Source organism: Argentina silus (genome assembly GCF_951799395.1).
Source record: "Argentina silus genome assembly, chromosome: 19".
NCBI classification, from domain to species: domain Eukaryota; kingdom Metazoa; phylum Chordata; class Actinopteri; order Argentiniformes; family Argentinidae; genus Argentina; species Argentina silus.
The window spans coordinates 17,400,893-17,423,191 of NC_139673.1; the positions used below are offsets into that span (position 1 = coordinate 17,400,893).

The window sequence follows — 22,299 nt, forward strand, 5'->3', positions numbered from 1 at the left end:
CAACCAACCTATCAATGAATCTACAATCTAAACTGTTGAATCTATCAAAACAGTTTTCCATTAGCCCACCTGTGCATTGTGTTCGCTGTCTACTCTGCCAAGTGTGGCTGTTGGGTATTGAACTTGGGTCTGTTTACCCTTGGAAAAGACGGGAAAACTGTAGATAGATACAGAGGTAAGAAAGTGAACCAGATGAACAAAAAAGAAACACTAGAATTGTAACTCAAAATGATCAAAAAATCTCAAGTAAGTGTGATGGCACTTCTCTCCTGTTCACTAATTACCTTTTCACTGTGACTAAAGCTTTGTTCCCTTGTTTTCACCACTCCCTTTATTACTTTCACCTCCTCTTCACAGTATATTAAAAAAAAAATCTCATTTCTATTTTTGGCATCTGTCCATTATTCTTCATCAGTCTGGGGAATCTCTTTCTTTTCATCATACGATATTTTGGTTGTTTTCTGGGTCTTTTAAAGCCATAGTCCACCCATTCAATCATTATTGTATGTTTTTCTTATTTTGGTTCAAGACTATGCATCTGTAACCTTTGATAAGCCTTCATCACTTTGTTAAAGTACTTGGTTTGAGGTTACTTTTGATTGACGTTGGCATGAAATATAATGTGGGAAACATTGATTTCCGTTGATGGCAGTGAATGACAATGTTAGGACAGATGAGATAGTGAGGACGTGTGTGTGTGTTTCATTGTGTGTGTGGTTCACTGAATGAGTGAGTGGGGTCATCAGTGATAGACTGCTGTGTTAGTGTGTGTGCGTGTGTGTGTGTGTGTGTGTGTGTGTGTGTGTCTGTCCTCTCATAGCTCATCGCAAAGATCCCTATAGAGGGACGTTGAAGGGTAAATGTTTAAATCCAGACAGCATAATAGTTGTGTTTCCGTGAGAGAGCAGACAACAGTGTGTCTCTGGAAGGCAAACACAGAGAAGGTCACTCCTGAATAAATGTCACAGATAAATTGGCTCCCAGAGAAAAGACCCTTGGGTTAACTTACAAAACAACAAGACTCGTATAAAGAACTCTATCATGGCAGGGAATGGGCATGTCCAGTCTCTAGCAGAAAGAACTGGAGGGAGACATGGAGAGAGGGAGAGGGAGAGAGGGAGACATGGAGAGAGGGAGAGGGAGAGAGGGAAACATGGAGAGAGGGAGAGATGGTGCTGGGGTTATGATGACAGCTTCATCAGTGCCTTCGCCCCTTCAGACCCACCTCATCCTGCCCTGCTGTCAGCCTGCTCTCTGAGAAGCATTAGTCTCTCACACACACACACACACACACACACCAGTCTGCCCCCACTCCCACAGGACCACTCTCCTTGTCCTCTGAACAGAGTTGACTAAGGACGGACACACACACACACACACGTCCCCAACGAGGACACAGGGACACAAAATCACTCTGGTCACAGGGTGAGGGTGATCAATTGTGGAGTTATGACAGAACTAGTCCCACCGACCTGTAATCAAGGCTCACTGGGGTACAGATGGACCCAGAGGTATCATTCAATCTATTGATCCCCTTGGTGCTTTTAGAGGGGCTGTGTTGGGTTGCAGACGCTGGTGTGTGTCCTTAAACGCTGTGCTAACGGTGTGGATATGCCGTAAATCTGGCAGGGAGCCAAGCACACACTTAGACGTTGGAGAGGGCAGAGCACAGGTTCTGCATTAGCTCGGTCTCTCAGTTCTCTTTCTTTTGTTCTGTCCGTCCTCGTTCTCTCTCTCGTTCTCTCTCTCTCTCTCTCTCTCATTCTCACGCCCACTCCCTCCCTCACTCATTCCTTCATTCTCGCACCTAATCAAGTTTGCCTTCACGGTGGAAGTGCCAACAACCTTGATTTCCTCTGCAGCTCTCTCTCCTCCCAGGCAGCTCAACCACCGCCCGCCGCAGAAAAACACCACAGCACTTCATTTAAACCAGAGCAAACCGGCTCCTTCCTGCTCTCCTTCATCAGCCTGCCAGACCTGACCAAACCGCCCCGTCAACTCCAACGGTCAACAATCCGACAGCAGGAAACCCGCAGACGTCTGCAGTCAGCCCATAGACACATCACGAGCCTCTGAGTGGGGAAATGGATATTTGACTTGACGTATCAAATGATTCCCCAGATCCTCTGGACCAGTTGTGTTCAGAGCTGGAGTGTGGTGCAGTGTATTAAATGCAGCAGTCTCCAGATGCGTTTCGCCCCATGGCTATGTAGGTTCAAATCCACCCGTGGCCCCTTTCCTCTCCTCTATCTATCTATCATTCCCCCTGTCTAAATATATAACAAAGTATGAAAGGTGAATTGAATTCCACCCTCCTTTATAAAAAAAAAAAGGAAAGAAATCATTAAAAAAAGTTGTTTTCAGAGCTGAAGTTCAGAGCAGTCTGATAGGTCAACTGGTGTGACTGAGGAGTCCTACGGTGGCCTGTGAGAGTCAGCTGGGCTGCTGGACCAGGCGAGCATCGCAACTGAGGACACAGTAAATAGAGGGTGTAAATTCTGCAGAGCCATATTCGTCATCCGCAGTGGCCGTGACAGGGATTAATGGAGTCATTAATCTTGTGTAGGAAGGAATGGCTTGAGGACCCCCAACCTGCGGGGGAGGCACTGCCCACCCAGCTCAATGTCCGTGCCTGCTCCGGCATGACGAATGGCCATCCTGTCTGCCAGCCCATCTATCCATCCCCCTGGCACAGCCTGCCTTACCAGCGGGGCCTCTGCCAGTGTGCCCACAACACTTCTCCTCCTTTCATTCACATCCTGAGCTTACTGTACGTCTCAGCCAAGAGGTGTGTGTGTGTGTGTGTGCTCCAGCAGGCAGTAAAACAGCTCAGTGCAAACTCACTGTTCCATATGAGTCAGGGAGAGAGGCCGCTTTTACAGGCGTGTGGGCCAGGCAGGGGAAGGTGGAAGGGGAGGGGGGAGGAGGGGAGGGGGAACTGTAACCTGTACTCTGTGGTTCAGGGCTGCAGGAGAGAAAGCCCATGTGGTCCTATGGTGGCCAGTGGGGACGTGGATGCCAACGGTAGGACTGACAGAGCATGGGCTTGCAGTAGTCAGATGTGGCCTAGCACTCTCGTCCCAATTCTAAATATTGCTCTACAGGAGACATCACAAACTTGGGTGTGCTCACTTCATCTTGCCTTGCATGCAGAGTTTGCACTTCTGAGACTCTTCTAGTGCTTGCATTGTGCGTGACATGGACATCAAGCATGTTTTTTTCTTTCTTTTCGAAATATTCAAATATGGATTTTTTTCCACCAGACCGTTACCGAGCTTGTCTTTAACACACACGCGCAGGCAATAAATCCTAATGAAAATCCACTTATGAAGGGAAAAGCATTAGTGGAAGACCTCAAATATCTTAAGCCAGACTCCTGATCCCTCATACAGAGGATATTAGGTGATTGAGGTAGGTAGTCTCACCTCTCCCACCACAGAGTCTAGAAGTAAAATGTATTGATAATGAATAAGGGGACAGATTTGACGTGCATCAGATCATATAAGGACGTATCGAGCGGCGGTGCCGGGCAGCCGCCGTCGCTAAGTGAATAGGCGGAGGGGTTATAGGCTCGGCCACGAGTGCGAGACCCCTCTCATCTCGTCAATAAGTCATCAACCGTCCTAGACACTTGCTCTGGCCCCCCCACGCTGCGCCTCATATGCTTTACCGTTTATGCTTGCCTCACTAAATGCCAAGGCCGCAGCTGTGGAATACGCCAGACAAAGCCAGCAGTAACATTTCCGACATTCCTCTCCTCTGTCTGAAACCTGGAGAAATAAATGCTTCTATTTCTGCCTCGAAATATAATGAGGTCGGGCCTCGATGTGCAGCGAGGCAATTATTTTCCGACGAGTTGTGGAGATCTGCATGACACACATCTAAGACTCCAATGTCAATCTGAGGAGGAGAGGATAATGACTAAATAGCACTGTGAAATCGGGGGGGGGAAACAAAGATAAGCATAAATCCCAGTTTCTCAATCACAGCGCCGGCGTTACGTAAAGCTGAGAAAATCCACCTTTGGGGAGAGGAGATGAACACTGTCTGTACTTGTTCAGGATGTTCCTCCAGTTTCAGCTCGGAGCTATCAGTCGGGCTTATGGGGCCAAGAAATGTGCCGCTACATGTAGCTAGCTCTCACGGACCAGAGTGAATACCCCCACCCACACACTCTACACACACACACACCTTTTAGAAACTCTCACGGACCAGAGTGAACCACACCCACCCACCCACCCACCTTTTAGAAACTACTTTGCATACCACATTTCCTTCCACTCACCCTCTAAATGGCCCTATAAATAAAGCCACAGGTAGGCATCTGCTGTGGTGGACGGAGCAGGGTTGAAGTCTGACTGTGTGTGTGTGTGTGTGTGTGTGTGTAGAGTATGTATGTATGCATGTGTGTGTGTGTGTGTATAGTGTGACTCACACGAGGGCCATGCAAGCCAGCGTTAACCGAGGCAGTAAAACACCAGCGCTCCTCTTCGGAGCTGAGTGGGTAGAACTACGGCATCATGAGTAATTAGATTAATGATTCCACAGTAGGAAGGGCACATCTGCTTGGCAGTGGGAATAAGAGCACAGCTAGTGCCAGCGTTAGGAAACTTTTCCCAGCACTGACTAAGCATGTTCCCGACTGTGCTAACCGTGTAGGAGAAACAAGGTGATCCAGAAGGTCTTCCCACCATGAGTCAGCGAGCGACGACGGAAAACATCAACCCTTACCTCTGAACGTTCTGGATCGTTGCACAATCATACCCACTCGCCGACTGGGTATGGCCTATCACCTGGATGAATGTGAGGGGCAGCAAATGTGTGTCTGGGTGTGTGTGTGTGTGTGTGTGTGTGTGTGTGTTTGATTTGTCATATTTACTGGCCCAAACAGTGGTATGTCACACCAGAGGAAAGACTTCTGTCTCGTTCGACTGACTTCTGTCTGTCCGTCTGTCCGTCTGTCCCCCCCCCCCCCCCATGTTGGCTGTTTGCACAACAGCCCCCCCCCCCTCGTCCCCCTGCTGTGGGAAAACTCTCACATGGCTGACTCGGCTGAGGAGAATGGGCCCCTGGGTGTGTGTGTGTGTGTGTACTGTGTACAGAGAGAGAGAGAGAGAGAGAGTGTGTGTGTGTGTGTGTGTACTGTGTAGAGAGAAAGACTGTGTGTGTGTGTGTGTGTCTGTGTGTGTGTGTGTGTGTGTATGGGGAGGGGGGATGACACTGAGAAAAATGGCTTAAAGCGGACAGCTCTGCAGTAGAGACCCAGGCCTCCCCGCTCTGGCTTTGACAGTGTAACAAGTCTCAACAAATACAACAATGTAAAAGAGAGAAAGAACACACAAGGGGGGGGGGGGGGGGTCGGAGCTGCTTCCTGCCCTTCTTCCGGTAGCCCAGCCCCACCTGTAATTAGGTAGTGGTGATGCTACTGCTGGGATATGTGAGGAATGGCCTGGCTGACAGCTGAGAAGGGGCACACACACACACACACACACACCACACAGTTTGATACATACACAAACAGCCTCGTATCAGTGCTTTTGAAGACATACACACACACACACACACACACTGTGGGGTCTGCTGCAGGGCCTGTCCACGCATGCACACCCAGTCTCTCTCTCTACACACACACACGCCACTCACACACACACACACACAAGCACATGCACAAATGCACACATACACACACATGCCACACGCCACACAGACACATGCCACACACACACACACGCCACATAAATCAGCAGGGCAGAACAGCAGCTGACAGTGGGGAAACACCAGCACATTCCATCCGGCCAATCACTCACACAGCCACGCACATTAACACACACGTAGCATATGCCCTGTATAGCGACACATACGTGTGCACATGACAAGCACACACGCAATACACTCAAAACACACTCACCCAGGCAACATGATACAGTCTGAGTATCTGTGGGTACACTTCTCTACATAACTGCAGGCCCTGGTGTAGGCCACACCAGCCAGAGCTGATTATGGGCCAGGCTTTGCAGGTTAGTAAGTCGTGACATGCACCTCCAGAATGTTCATAAATCAGCTGGCTCGGAGCTTAGTGGGGAAAACTCACACACCCACTTACCCCCACCCCCACCCCCACCCCCACCCCCAACCCTACACATATACAGTGTAATGTGGATCATTTGCAGCTTAAGGTGGAGAGTATTGCACGGGTGCTTACATAGCATTCAGGCTAAAGGAGCTCTGTGTGTGTGTGTGTGTGTGTGTGTGTGTGCATATGGCGCAGTCAAAGATAGTATTATACCATTACATAAACAATTCCAAACATCTTTATATTAGCATAACGCAGCATACGCCCCCCCATTTACGCAGTATACGCCCCCCATTTAAAAAAGCTTTGAAACAGTAGCTTGCATCATCTTAAATAGCTTTACACTCATTCAAACCTTAACTGAGGACAATGTACCACAATTTGCCATAATAAAATATTAAAACACAGTAACAAAATAATCAAGGCAAACTAAGCAAGAAATGACTTTGTTCAGTGTTTAAGGCTATAATTATCAATCTGATTCTTAAATGCCAGACGATCAAATTCATGGACTAGCAAATGGGCCTATAAAAAGCTAAAATGTTTATTCCTGCCGTCTGTTCAAGACAATGGAGATGTTCTCTCCTGCAGCAGAGGCAATAGCATGTTAATACTGGGGCTTGACACAGGGAGCACAAAAGAGGGGGAGATAGAGAGCATGTGTGTATGAACCTGTGCGTGTGTGTGTGTGTGTGTGTGTGTGTGTGTGCATAGAAAGTCAAGCTTTGAGCTTTGTCATACAGACAAATCCAATCCAGGAGGAAACATGAGACTGTCGAACTGCTGGTGTATCCACACAATGAGACGCAGAGGGTGGACAGAATAAACCCTGCTAATAGAAATGAAACGGGTCTGATTTATCACTGATCCGCTGCCCGTAATTAATTAGACACACTTTTTATATGAAACTGTGATTCACACGCATCCGAATTTTACAGGTTGAAACAATTACAGTTGCTTTTATAGGGGAGGCGGGAGACCAATGCTTTTAATAGTCTATATAAATTTGGTTGGATGGAAATGAAAAACTTGCTCTGACAGCCATGAATATGAAAGTTACAGTTCCTCTTTGGGTTTAGAGACAGTTGTATGCCCTTCAGCGAGATCTAGTGTTCTGGAGCTAGTGTACTAGAAAGGAGAACCCTGGACAGTGCCTGTATGATATCACAGCTCCAGCAGCCCACTCTTTAGCTAGCAGGCAGAGCATGGAGACAGGCTAGGAGAGGACTGGCACTGTTAACAATGCAGAGTCACACAGCTGTGGAAAACCTCTCTCAGCCTGGAGACAAGGGGGGGGGGGGGGGGGGGGGGGAGACAGGGAGGAGGGGGGGGGGGGGGGGAGAGAGAGACAGGGAGGAGGGGGGGGGGGGGGAGGGTTTCTGATCAGTTCTCCCACCACTTAGTCCCTCCACTGCTATACTGCAGTGGTCCAGACATTCTGCTCCCCCTTCTCACCACAGAATGTCAGGATGAGATACTGCCTGATAAATATGCTTAACACTGCCAGAGCCATACCAGGTCTGTGGCCTATCAGGGAGACGATACAGTAATGACACTGGGACATCGAATACACACAAAACAAGGTGTGTGTGTGTGTGTGTGTGTGTGTGTGTGTATATGCTTCAATCACGGTGTACTATGACACTCACTTGATGAAACAATCAGAACCATTGCCCCTCTTGCTCTGCTCTCTAGTTTAGGGAGGTTATCAACAAGGAAGGAAAAGTGGGAGAATTACATCCACAAACAGCACCATTTCAAACACTCCCTGACAGCTCAGTCAAAACAAGAGGAAGACAAGAATTGGCAATCAATAGAATAAACTACAAGGAAAATGGGAGCCAGGCTGTCTCAGCACACAGCAAACTGACAGGAGAACTCTATATGATCCCGGCTACAAACCAACTGGGAGCTTTACTCAACATGAACGATATTGAACATCGAAAATGAAGATGTCGGATTAATTGTAGTATGTGAAATGAGGATTTTCGTCAGATCATTATTTAATCTAATGATCACGCATACAGTAGACATAACGACAAACTCTGGAGGACATTTACGTTTGCTAATGTTGTCATGATCATTGATGTGTTAATATCTCTTTGTTGAGGTTATTGGTTGCCTCATTTAACATTATAACACATTTATATTTACAATACGTAACTTAAAAAGGCTATAACGTGTTGATTCTGATGCAAAAATGTGCTTCAGAGCAGAACCTTGTCTGAGTTATGACCCTTGTTCATTACAATGCTCACAGCCTCATAGAACACACTGGAACAGTGTTAAACCTGAAGTCCAAAGTCACATTAAACCTTTATATTAAGCTGAGAGAAGGGCTAGGGTCGGAGGTCACAGCAGGGAGACAGATGAAAACAAGAGATTGCCAGGAGGCCTATTAGAAGACCTCTTGATGTTAGGGTGCCAGTATGGAGGAGGGGTTTAGACTGTAAAGTGGTTCTGCCACTACACAGGGGAGAGAGAGGGGGTGAGAGGGGGAGATGGCAGGGGGAGATGACAGGTGGAGATGACAGGTGGAGATGACACCGAACATGAGAGAGGTCATCATGTCAAGACCTCAGTCCCAACCTCTCATCTAGCCTCATGTCGTATTTTGAGGTCTGGAATCCCAAATGTGTAGATAAATGGTCCAATGAACCAGAACATTCTTTTACGGCAGGAATATGCTACGCTCATGATTCTCCATTTTACATTCCTGCGTATTTGCCGTCGGCCACAGTATAAACATGTTGATTTTGATGTAATTATGTGGTAAAAATGTTTTACTTGATGTGGTACATGTGGTAAACATGTTTTAGCTGAATCCTAGTGTTGTTAGCGGAGCTACTGCAAAGCACCAGGAGAAACGCACGTAAAAGCCTGTCTTTCCTGAAGATGTATTCAGCTGAGGTGGTTCTTAATTTCACATAACCTGCATGAAGGACGCATTGTCTTTCCTGAGACCAGGACCACTGCTTTGAGCTGTATTTACGGTCGAGTATTTCCTTCTCCATAGGAGATCACTCGCGGTCCACTGCATCCGTCATGTAGCGTGCCATTGGGCCATCTGACCAAGTTAATCAGCGACCAGCCAACCAGCATATGGTCAAGTAACAGCATGTTAATGAGTTGTCAACAAAGAAACTCATTCATATGCAGCCATGATAAAGGTAGAGATACACAACACATGACCAGACAAGTAACCTGCGATTATCTGGAGGCTGAAGGTGAACAGGAGTTAAAGCCTAATAAGTAGACACGAGGGATTCGAAGGCTAGGGGAACAATATAATAACCATATACGTCATGTAGCAGTCACTATTATCCAAAGCAACTTTTAATACAACGAGTGCATTCATTTACTGTACATACGGTCCCAGCGGGTATCGAACCCACAACCTAAGCGTCTCTAATGCCATGCTTGACCCACTGAGCCCAACAGGACCACTGTGGGATAAGCAGACACCTGATCTTACCTGCCATCATCTTCTGGGCCTCATACGGCTCCATGTAGCCATCGTTCTCTGTCGTCACTTTCTCGGCAGGCGCTCCCTGCGTCCCCCCGGCTTGTTCCGCATCGAAGGGGTCCGCATAGTCCTCCAGGATAATGAGCTAGGGAGAAGGGAGGAGGAAGGGAAGGAAGGAGGGAGAGAGGGGGGGAGAGAATGAGAACACAAAATAATTCTTGCTGCTCTGTTTAACAGCACAAAACATTCAGGAGTGGAGGGAGTTGCATAGGGGAGACGATGGAACGGGCCTAGTCTGGAGGAGAAGTAGTGGGAGGGGAGATGATCTCCTTATCCTTCATCTATCCAGGTTAGTCGCATTGAGACAGCTCTTTCCAGAGAGACCTGGTTAATAACAGATGACGATGATGATCATGAGAGATGCTGTCGGCCAAGGAACATGACCATGTGATCTTCTCCACACATCACAACATCCATTCAGAAGACAGAAAAGAGAAATAGCTGGCTACATAAACGCTGCTCCTCTTCCTCCGCACGCCTCAGTGCACCGCTGCCTGGTCTTCAAGACCTAGCACTCCCTGCTATGGCTACATCTAATTATATAATCACAAACTCTTGACAGGGCCTGTATTTTCAAAGAGCAAGGACAGAAAAAGAGGACAGACCACAACTGGTAAACTGTCTTAACAGAAACAATTTGGCAGAGTTAGAGGAAGGCTGGCTGTATGCCGTGGCTAATTGCAAGTCTTGGTCTTTTACTGAGAATTTCGAGCAGAAGGTGGCAATTAAGTGGAGATCCTGAGCAGAAATAAAGCCAACTCTTAGGGGAACAGAATTACTGTCCACACTTGCAGCATCTCCAAGCAAATTCATTTCCTGAGGCTCCAAAAAAATAAAATAATTGCCCCCCTTCACACACAGCATTGTTTTCTAAAAGTAAAGATGTAAACTTGGAGAGAGAAATGAGGAGCTGTCGCTTCTCCTCCATCTGCCATGTTGGACACTGGATCCAAAGAGAGGCTGACCGGAGGGGATTTGGAATGGCTGCTAACAGGCGGTGGAGATGGCCTGTCTGCTGCTGGGGACTCCAGAGAATAGACAATAGTGGCGGTGGCAATCAGTCAGTCAAGTCAGTCCACCCAGCGGGCAGACAGACGGGCTGGAGGGGCCTCCGGTCCAAATACTGGAAAAGAACTTAATAGAGCCCTACCCTGATAAAATACACACATATTCACACACACATGCACGCACACTCACACAAACAGTCTCACACCCCCACACACACGAAAATGTAGTTTATTGGCACTACACCCTACTATGAGTCATATGTTAGCAGGAATGGATTTGGTTTCAGCTCATCACTCATCTAGTGGACAGCGCTAGGCCAGTCCGGGGGTGGACCAGGCTGCCTGCACCTCTTAGCTTAACCAGCTCTTCTTAAGAACCACCACAGTCCATCCTCTCCTCCACACCCTTCTTTCCAGAAACACAGCCCACACAGGCCACCCCGAGAGGGCCCTAAAGACACACCTGCCAAGCCCTCCCTGGAGGTCCTAGCTTAGCCTAGGGGAATCCAGGCATGCACCCAGTAGTATCTAAAGCATTTCCCCTGACAGGACATCACCTGGGAAAGCACAAGCCTTCCTGTTCTGGTGCAGTTTTTGTATTACCTTACGAGGTGGTAAGATATATACGAAACGGAAACCTGTCAAAGCAGCATAGTATTAAAGAGTGAAAAGTTCACCTCAGATTAGTTGCAATGCACAAGGAAAGAGGAGCTTATGATCTTACAGAGTGAAGGTGGCAGGTATAGGCTGGAACTGATCTCTCACACAATGTGGATATTCTGCCCCAGGCAGGTTTTAAGAAGCACATTAAATGTGCTTAAGCCTGGCTACTGTGTGTTAAACACTTTAGCTGTACCTTCTTCGCTTTCTCCATCTGTTTTGGGGAAAATAACTAGGACTGGTTTTGCCACAGTGTAATTATGGGTTCCTCCTCTGTTTTGCTTCTGTGACTTTAAAAAGGGGAGGTTAACATCCAACACAAACACTCTCTGGGTTTGTTTTGGTACCACAAATATAATATCTCTCTCACAACTTCAATTAAATTCAGCCATTCAGGTTACAAAGTAATGTTCCTGTCCCCTGTCCCTGACACAGAGCTATTCACTGGGACAAATGGCAAGTTTCCCCTCGCACCTTGTTGCATGGAAACAGAGCAATCAATCACCTTGACGTCTGTGTGTCTGTCTGTCAACCATGGTACAGACACGCAACCCAAACCAGATCATAAGTAATCCTGACCAAAACAAGAGATGAATCACCTAAAATGGCAGCCAAAGTATATGGCCAGAGGACTGGCTACATCGTCTGACTGAACACATCATGTGGATGAACCTCAGTGCAGGAAGCTAGCCAACTAGACAGACACATCCAGTATGTATGTGTAGGTTAGCCGTTAGTGTGTGTGTGTGTGGCAAACATAGTAGAGAGAAAAGGTAGAGAAAGCCAGGTAATTTAGAGAAACTACAAAATGAGTAGCAAGCCTGGGAACCAATACCTTCTGTAGTCTAGTGTGTGTGTGTGTTTGTGTGTGTCTGTGTCCCACAACCTCTTCCCCCATTCAACACCTTTCACTGGTAATGCTGGCACAAATGGTTTTCAGTTAATGGTGTTAAGCGCTGTGCCCACATACTTTAAATGACGGCTTGTCATCAAACATGGAAGACAAAAACTGATTTATATATGAAACGGACTGGAAAGGAACAAAACAATAATCAAGCCAGGAGTATATTTAGCCCTGCTCTTGTTCTCTCAATCATTTCTCACAATCTCCCACTGAAAGCTCTTTTTAACACCTGGTAATGTCCCTGCTCTGGAGAGGCAGAGTGAGAGTGCAATTCTACTTGTCCTCCGTGTGTGTGTGTTTGTGTGTGTGTGTGTGTGTGTGTGTGTGTGCACGCTTTCTGCACCCGCCGCCTCTCCATGCCTGACTGACATGTCTCACCACACAGTTCCATTTTCATATAAGAAAATTCAATTTAAAACCATTCATTTCAATGTGTTGACAGGCATTTACCAGTCAAAGATTTCAAAACATATACATGTACACATTCTAAATAATTCATTTTTCTGAGGAAACTGAATTTTGGATACAAGGAAAGTAACCTAATGAATCCAATGAAAGCAGAAGTTCACAGTTAGGACTTGGGTGTTTACTTTCCCTTCGGGCCATGAACCACATGTAGACCTAACCACCAGTATTTGGGAGGAGGAAGTCAATTAGCCCATGTGTTCCTCTGTGCGTGTGTGTTCCTGTGTGTGTGTGTGTGTGTGTGCGCTCGTGCGTGCGTGTGCCCCTCCTTGCCACACAGCACTAATGAGTAGACAGCAGGAGGAGCAGGGGAACATGGAGAGAGAGAGGGGTCCTGCCAGAGACCATGATGCTGCCTGGGGACACACCATCTGCCCGCTGGCATGCCAGGGTGTGTGAGGACCGCAGCCAAGCCGCATTTTATCATTAAAGTCAAATTCACCCACAGTGCAACACTGCAGCACCTAGCCGCCTTCTCTCTGTATATGTGAGCCTTTCTAACCAGGGATGTAAGCTGTGAGATCCTCACTAAGCAACTCTTAGTAGGCTTAGTACACGTCCCCTGGATGTAGAACATACCACTACTCTGCTCAGACATCCAGCCTGACTGAGAGAAATAGTCCCAATCAGACTGCTTGAAATCCATTGCAGCTCTGAGGGAATAAAGTCAATTTCAAATCAGGCTGAGGCTGAGCCTAGCGAAAGCATTAGCCAAGGAGGGAAGGTGTAACAGGCACCTGCCACTTTGTCTTGGCATTCCATCCACAGGGCTCCGAGACGGGAGCTTCTGGGATTACAATTCAATTGGAGGCTCCAGTCCTACATTAGAGCTGTGAAAATATCCACTAAAATGGAGAGTGAACGGATCGAGTGGTCCATTATCAGAGCAGGGGCCGTACAAAGCTGAACACTCAAAGCGTCCAACTTTATTTAAATTTTTATCAATTTGAGTGCATGGTTCCATTCCATCTCTGATATTTTCAGAAGCCAAATCAAAGCCCTCAAGCCATATGAAACTACTAAATACTATAAACATAACAGCTTGGTAATAATATTAAGTAATGTTAGAAGCACCAGATAAATACCCCCCCCCACACACACACAGACAGACAGACAGACGGACAAATTTGACAGCCAGGCTCTCTTGTCAGCCAGCTGAGTGGCCACCTGAATGATTGGGGACGGAACTATGACAGCAATGTCACAGCTGGCCCAGAAACGATGAGGGGTGTCAGAGCCACTGGGGGCTGGCTGATGAGACCTCTCTCTCTCTCTCTCCCTGTGAGACCATCACAAGAGCCGGCATGCTAGAGAAAGAGGGAGGAGGAGGAGGAGGAGGAGGAATGGAGGGAATGAGAGTCGAAAAAAAAAAAAAAGCACTGACGTTTGTGATTTATGTCGCACGCCACGGGGGGATTTCAGCCACTGATAACCTAATAGGACTCAGGGCTTAGCAGCTCGATTGCATTAGGGCGCTTCAAAAGGCCCTTTCTTTCTGCTGCTGTTGCTCTTTTGTTCTTACGTTTACAAAAACCGGCTATCAGGACTAATGAAGGAGAGAGAGGGGGATATGGAGGAGAGGAGAGGGTAAGGGAGGAAGAAAAGGAGAGAAGAGAGGAGACAAGACACTTCTCTCTACATCTGCTACCATTTTCTCAAACAAACTCTGGGAGTAGAACTGAGCAGGTTGCCCAGCATATGTTTGCTCCCCTATTTAGACAGATAAACATTTATTTAAAAGAGAAACACAGCGCCGTGGTAACAGCAGATACGCAGCCGACTGATAACAGCTCCAACTTATCTTGACTGACTGTATAAATGAAAACACGATAAATGCACTTAGCTTCAGTCAACCGGAGCGAACATGAAATGCCCCCACAAGGCATGAATTCACTTAAGCAGAACCGATTGCAAACCCCTGTGTTGACACAATGCAGCCGCTATCAATAAGATACTTGTGCGATTCAAAGACGTGGGAGTAAATGTGGTTAGGATTCAGTGAAATCTTATTGTGAGGCCCGATTCTAGCCGAGTTGTATTCCTCACTTGTGAGGCCGCTGGATAAGGGCTGGGGGCTCAAAGTCAAAAGCACCCATTCTACAAAAGACTGAATAGGAGGTAGCTTTCCCACAATGCACCGTTGACATTGATTAAACTTTATTAAAATGAATTCTAAGGGACATTGTTGGTTGTTGGGGGAATCAGCCAGTGGCTCTATGGACCAAAACAAGGGTGGGCCAGCCAGCACTGAATACCTACTTAAAAAATTAGGGAAGGTAGCAAATCAAATCATGATGCTTTCCCTCTTCTATGAGGTCACATCTATCAATCAGCCACAAGCGATTGAAGCTCGAGCAACAGCTAAGAGGAAGAGCACTACTCAGTAAGTCAACACAATCATATTTGTCCTCAGGTGAATTAATTTGTCAGCTTTGCTTTTAGCCTCATCAAAAGGCTCTCAAGCTTAATGTTCCAAGGTGAAAGCATGTCGCTTCTCTCAGAAAGAATAAAAAAAACGAAAGAAAATGTAAATAGCGGGTTGCGCAGCTCGACCTGAGGGGGGAACAATTTAGAGATAAAAGCAAATTAAGCGTTGAAGAACCTGTTCTCCTGTAAGATTATACATAATTAGCATACGATGTGCTAGTAATGACACACAATTTTTTTTTTTTTTATATAATTTGAACCTCCTTCCCTAACATTGCCCTACCCTGCATTTCTTCAATCATAGATACTTTGATTTAAGAGTTTATGGTGAGAGGACTAACTGTGGTCCTCTGTGGCTCAGTTGATAGAGCATGGCGCTAACAACGCTTAGGTTTTGGGTTTGATTCCCGTTGGGACCATATATACTGAAAAATGTATGCACTCACTGCAATGTAAGTCGCTTTGGATAAAAGCGTCAGCTAAATGGCATATATTATATATTATCTTAACTCCTACAGCATCTCCCTTCTTTGCTCTCCAACGTGTTCATGTTCCTCCAGTCATCATTCTCACATGCGTCTTTCAAGAAGACATCTGCGCTGTTCAAAGTGCAGCTCACACTTTTCCACGTTGACTTATTTATTAGCTGCTCCTTTAAGATTCAAGACCACATTAAAAAACTTGCTTCTTTCAGATCTCTGGGCTGTCGCCCATGTGGGGTGGCTTTTTCGCACGCCACGCCACACCAGCCGGGGGGAAAGCCCCTGGGTCGCTTTTTTTTGGGGGGGGGGGGGGCACATGGGGAAGTGATTTAGTCTGTCACTGATCATAGGTTTGCACGGGAACACTTCTAGCAGACGTATAGCGGTGGTGACACTCATGGCGTGTAACATGAGTCTGTGTTTAAGGGTGAAAACATCAGAGATGGATAATAAAAAAGGGGAGAACACAAAAGGACAGGACTTGCGCCATTTCGCCATGAAAGGAAGAGGTACATTACACAGCTGCATTGCGGCTGCTCTCCTACACGTGTGAGGGGGATATGCCTCAGAGGCTCATGTGACAGCTTCTAAATGAGGCTGAGAATGGCCTATCACAGTCGCGGGACCAGGATCACTGCACACGTCCGGTCCTCACAGTAGTCGCTTCCCCCACACGCCGGGCCTGGGCAGCCCAAGTCAGAACTACTGTAGGCCCTGTTTGAATACTCTTTAAATGCCCCCTCCCTCCCATCCTTCCTTGAAAAGAAATCTCTGATCTGACACGAAGCAGAGTGGAAAAGCTTGCTTTGACCCATCACATCATGTTAGGTTAGAGTTACATCAAAAGAAGGGAGGAAGTGAAGGATGTATTTTAAAAGTATTGGATCAGGGCCCAAATCCGGACCACAGGTAACGCAGGGTTCAGATGAAAGATTACCTCTTCAGCGGATAATCTTGGGCCTCATATCTGCTCAAGATAATCACACATCTAGCTTTCAACGGAGGACGGAGAACTGGATTTTCAGCTCTGAACAACACATGATTCCGTATCAGAATCTGCCAAAAATGTTGTCGTGCTGGGATAAAACGTGTAGAGAGATACACAATAGAACTAGTGTTTGTGCTAGCCAGTATCGTCTTTACGACTACATTCCAGCGTTTGTCTCTGTCCATCCCCAGAGTTTCACAAGGTGACACTCAAGGTTGCGAGTCTCTGCTCTTGACAATGCCATATGGATCCTCCAAATGTAACAGGGAAGATGTTGTGTGTGTTGTTTCTTCATCATTATGTTGTGCATAAAGACATTGCATAACAGTGTGCCAAAAGGCAGACAGCACAAACAGGACATGGAGAAGCACTTTGGGCCTGACTACTCCCTGCGCCTGTCCTCATAGGTGTTCCTCTACTTCCAGTCTAATACAACCAACCTCTGCCAAAAGCCTCAAGGGCACTGGTTCTCCATCTCCCATGTCTCAGAGGAGTTCCTGTACTCTTTCTTTCCTCTATTACCCCCTTTCATTTGCCAGTCATCCTTTTTTTTTTTTTAATCCCCTTTTCACTCTCAGTCTCATACACACTCAAGCGTGACAAAGTCCTAACTTCTCTCCAGGGTCCCCCTCTGTGGCACACCCATACACACACACACTCAGTCCCTTAACTGGAGGGTAAACCACCAGATTAAGTTGCTCTTAATATGCAACAGATATTCAAGATTAAGCACTTGAGGATACGCTTGACAAAATCCAATTTCCTTTCTCTGCCCTCTCTCCCGATGAAATAGATTTATTACCCCTTGAATTTAAGAAAGAGGGAGTAGTGTGTGAGGTGTGTGATGGAATGGTTGTGTTGGACTTATAGAGGCTGCATAAAAGGCTATGCAGACACACACACACACACACACACACACACCTGAGACGCACACAAAGCCACAGTATGGTTTGTCGACTGCTTAAGTCTTCAAGTTTGGGGTCTGTGAATTACTGAGATGGGAGAAAAACAACCTGGACACAGGACATAAACAAAAGCCAGGGTAATTTGGTGTTGAGGATGACTTGATTGCGGTCGGAAGCGTTGTGGCCTCAGATAGCCTTTGTGTGTTGAGTGTGTGTACAAAGGCACCAGCACATCAAAACCCCAGAGCACAGAGACTGACAATAGAGCAGCAAGGCAGCGCAGAGGCAGGGTGGAGTCTCATATCACACAGCCCCATCGCCTACGGGGTTTTCCACCTCTCCCAGCAGGAGAGGGAGGGGAGAGGGAGAGGGAGAGGGAGGGGAGAGGCTGACTTCACGACAGCCTGAGTGGAGTAAGACTCCCACTAGAACACGCCTGAGCCATGTGCTAATACCGTACCGTATGTCACAATCCAAGTGTAGATTGCTCAAGTTGAAACAGGAAGGAATATGAATCCCTGGTTATATTTTGACAGAGGATGCCAGACCAGAGTCAACACAGTTAGCACTCCCAGAATGCTCCTCGTGGGGCGAGTGTGGACTTGCCCAGTCAAAAGGGAATGTCACCAAGTTGTAAACACTTCCTGTCAGGAAGGGAGCACTTCCTTAATCCTGGAGCAACCCTCTTGTTCCTTATTTTCCACCAAACAAAAGCAGACAGTGGCCTGGTTTCTTTACCTTTGGTCCAATCACTCCCTGAGCAATGTTCAGCATGTGGCTAAACTATACCATATACATGTATAGTCTCAACGTAAAAGAATCAGATCACTTAAAATCAAACAAGCCACATGCAGGATAGTTTTAAACACCACTCTGGTGTATTCAGGAATACATTAAGATAGATAACACTGACTGACTGCATGCATGCATGCATGCCATATGTAATAGCCATGAAAGACCAGTAGGTGGGAGAAAGACCAAGGTTAAATCTCTTATCAACTATGTAGCACGCGCACACACACGCGCGCCCGTACACGCACAGGCTGTAGTGGGCCTGACCCCCACTGAGTGTAGAGTCAGCCTCTACAGGCCCCAGCGACTCAGTGAGCCCAGATAACAGGGTAGCTCCGCTGACCAGGGCCATAACCTGAAAGAGCTCCACTCTGCCTCCTGAAGAGTAAATACAAAAACAGCACAGCTAGCCTCTGATCTGCCTCCATAACACCACCGGATAATTCCTATGTTCCTGACACCAGAGGTCAGAAAGAAACCCAGGGCCTCTTCTAGGAAGAGCCAAAATGCCCAACTATGTGGGTAAAGCACAGTCGTGCGTACTCAGTGATGAGAGCAGCCGTCCTACTGTTACCAGAGAGAGAGGGCGAGAGAGGGGTGGTTAAAAATAAAACATCCATGCTTCATGCTGTTCTGTTTGTGCCCTGGATGGCTGCATGGCATGGAATGAAACCTCAGGGCTCAAGGTTTCCTTTTAATCAGTGCGTGACGATGTGCCTCCCCGCCAGGGCTCCCCTTACAGGCCCGATGACACACTGTCATTAAACAAAACAGTGCCATGTGTCGCCGTGCGACGTTCCTGGCTGACAGAATTGCTAGCTTAGCATACAAGCTAACTGTGACATATTGGGTTGCCTCAGCCTGTGCAGCTGGAGAGCTAGAGAAAATACACAGCATTTAGCCGCTAAACTAGAAGGCTAGGCTACACCTCTTTAAACTGAGGAAGAGAGAGAGAAAAAAGTAAACAATTGGCCACAATTTCCATTCTCTAAAGACTATAATTTTCAGGCACACGTGGGGGTTATTCATAAAATTTGTGTCAACAAGTTCAATTTAACACTTTAACGTACATATTGTTCTTGCTACAGTCAGTCTGTGTTCTGTGATTAGGCATATCAATAGATCAAAATCACGTTTCAAAAACCTGAAATTGACTTTTGAAATGTTGTCATTAAAAGGTAGACTCTGGGATATGTCATCAATGGGAAAAGAGCGGGGCAACGCTACCAGAGATGATTTCAAAACAGAGACGATCAAGAAACGAGAGGAGGCGATCAAATCTGGCACGCATATTACAACAGTGCACATGCGCCAACGTCTAATGAGTGCCTGCACCATTGGTCACATCTTTACTACAAATATCTTTGGTAAAAGTTGCTGTGACTTCTTGGCATGACATCATAACCCAGAGTCTATCTTTAACAAATAGCCACATACAGTACACTACAGTACACAGTCCACACCAGGGGAGGCTGGTGGAGTTAGAAATCAGAGGACGGCTCATTGTAATGCATGGAATGGAATAAGGAATGGTATCAAACACACGTGAGCCCACACGTAACCCAGATTTCTACCTCCCTGGTCCGCACCCATCCATACAGTACATGAGCCAAGTAACATCCTTGGTAAGAGAGAGGCACATTTCAAAGCTGAATTCTGTCCTCATGTTTATGTCATTCCACCCTGTCATCCTGTTTGTCATCTCCCCTAGGATGACATCATCATCCTGAGCCAGAGGTGGGGCGTAAATAAAGTAAGCTGGTTTGGCATTGGACCAGCAAAGCACTGAGTTCCTTCCTCCCAATGTGGTCTTCCAGGATTCCTGCCTGGGTCAGAGGAATGTAGAGGGCAGATCCTCACTGATTCCCTGTGCAGCTGCTATGGGCAGTAAATGGTAAATACTCTTTATTAGGAACACTATACTAAGACTGGGTAGGACCTCCCTTTGCTCTCAAAACAGCCTCAATTCATTGTGGCATTGATTCCACAAGATGTTGGAAACATTCCTTTGAGATTCTGGTCCATGATGACATGATTGTGCCACGCAATTCCTGCAGATTTTTCAGGGGCACTTTCAAGCTATGAATCTCTCGTTCTACCACATCCCAAAGGTGTTCTATTGGATTCAGATCCAGTGACTGGGAAGGCCACTGAAGAACACTGAACTCATTGTCATGTTCATGAAACCAGTTTGAGACGACTTTTGCTTTGTGACATGGTGCATTATAATGCTGGAAGTAGCCATTAGAAGATGGGTAAATTGTGGCCATGAAAGGATGCACATGGTCAGCAACAATAATCAAATAGGCTGTGGCATTCAAGCGATGACTGAATGGGCCCATTGATTGGTATTAACAGGCCCAAAGTGTGCCAAGAAAACATTCCCCACACCAATACACCACCTCCACCATGAGAAGGTGTACTGGTGTTCCTAATAAAGTGTTAAATGAGTGTATGCCTAGTGGACCTAGAAATTCTTGGTACGTGAAGTCCCAAGTGTTGTTGGTAGAAAAATAGCTTGAACAAAGTGGTTGGGATACCTCAAATAGTTATTAGTATGCATTCTTGGACACCTCAGTGAACAGTGAACTGATGATTGACATCAAGCACCAAACCGTCATACCTACTTCAGTTCAAGGGATATCTTGGGCTAAGGCAATCATAGACCAGACTCGAGCTATAATCATTGAGCAGTGTTTCCATAGCAACCAAGGACCACTGGTTGTGGGAGACCAATTATCATAATTGTGGGGGGAAAAACGTATACATTGTCTCAAGAATCATACCTAGTGTGCACACTATTACAATAAATGTTGCTTTAAATCGTCAATTCAAAACGTGTGTGGTTTTGTTCCAGATATAGTATTCAGAAACTATAACATACAACAACCAAAAGTGTCCTGGAAATATATACTCTGTGGTCTGAAACTAAACTACTGGCAAGAGAGACGAGTCATGTGTCCATATGTTATAAAAAGGACTTTCGTATACTCTGAACATATAATAAACATCAATAAAATAGTGGTTTATGGCCTTAACACAGAGGCTGTATGACAAACTCTGTGTGCTCTCTGCTCTGTTTACATTTGTACCTCATTCTGTGTTTGCAGACTTCTGATACCGAGTTAACATTCAAACTGCCACAGGTGTTTCATTTGAAATGACTCTCTCTTACATTGGGCAATAACGAAGCAAAAACACTTTTCTGAGGCAATATTTGACATACTCTCTGTACGTGGCGATCTACCTCAACTAACCTCTATTTGTTTGAGGTGGGAATAGAAGGGCACTTCCTGCTAAACTAGCCATCAACCCTGTCAGCTTTCATCTGATACAGTACTCAAACAGGTACAGGACTGCTCTCAAAGAGATACCCACACAACACATGATTGATTCCGCGGTGCGCAGGGAGGTCAGGGACCCAGCTAGGTAATGTTTACATCTGACATTTTCTCCTATCACTACCAGAGCTCTGAGCACAGAGTAGAAGTACAAAGAGTTAGCAGGATGCGCTAATCACATTCCCCCTGTCTGGAATGCCAGGGCAAAAGGCTTTCAAGAAAAAGGGCTTTTAGATTGTGGTGGTGGGGAATGAGGCTGAGGAAAGTTCAGGCCATCCACCGGCGCGGCAGAGGCAGCTAATCTGCAGGCCAGTCAAACTGCCCTGATTTACCCCCACACTGGGGGACTGCAGATCAGACCTGTAGTTGGAAGGAAACTGCAGTAATTCTGTCAAGCAACACAAACAATACGCCTACGGCATACCGCAGCTGAGGAATCCAATTCAATCAGACTGTAAAACACCATAAATCCTAAAACATCCAAACAGATTGAACATAAAACAAAAAGAAGCCTAGTGAGGCTGTTGATGTCTATTCCATGGAAATGAAAGAACGTCAAACCAAACCCCCACGCACTGTTGAGGGGCACTCCAAACCTAATTACACACAACTGTCCCTTCAAGGACTCTCGCGAAACAACACCTGATTGGCTCCCAGCGCCTCCTCTTGATTCCATTATCAGAAGTGTGATCAAGGTTGCCGTGGTGAGGAGGCAGCTGATGCCCACTT

General features: G+C 46.5%; 1 protein-coding gene and 1 pseudogene across 3 annotated transcripts in view; both read right to left on the reverse strand.

The window, feature by feature from the left end:
* Nucleotides 1-22,299, reverse strand: part of LOC310819882 (cytochrome P450 3A27-like) — a 186,679-nt pseudogene that overhangs the window by 89,459 nt on the left and 74,921 nt on the right. The window lies entirely within an intron of this gene.
* LOC310820110 (SH2 domain-containing adapter protein D-like) overlaps nucleotides 1-22,299 on the reverse strand; it is a 31,587-nt gene that overhangs the window by 4,064 nt on the left and 5,224 nt on the right. The window contains exons 2-3 of one of the 2 annotated variants that reach the window (XM_083691631.1): nucleotides 9,549-9,684; nucleotides 70-157 (exon numbers count right to left, since the gene is read on the reverse strand). In XM_083691631.1, coding sequence (XP_083547757.1) covers nucleotides 90-157; nucleotides 9,549-9,684 — 204 coding nt within the window. In that variant the 3' untranslated portion in view covers nucleotides 70-89. The remainder of the gene's footprint in view (nucleotides 1-69; nucleotides 158-9,548; nucleotides 9,685-22,299) is intronic. The other variant, XM_083691632.1, reaches the window with a different exon arrangement.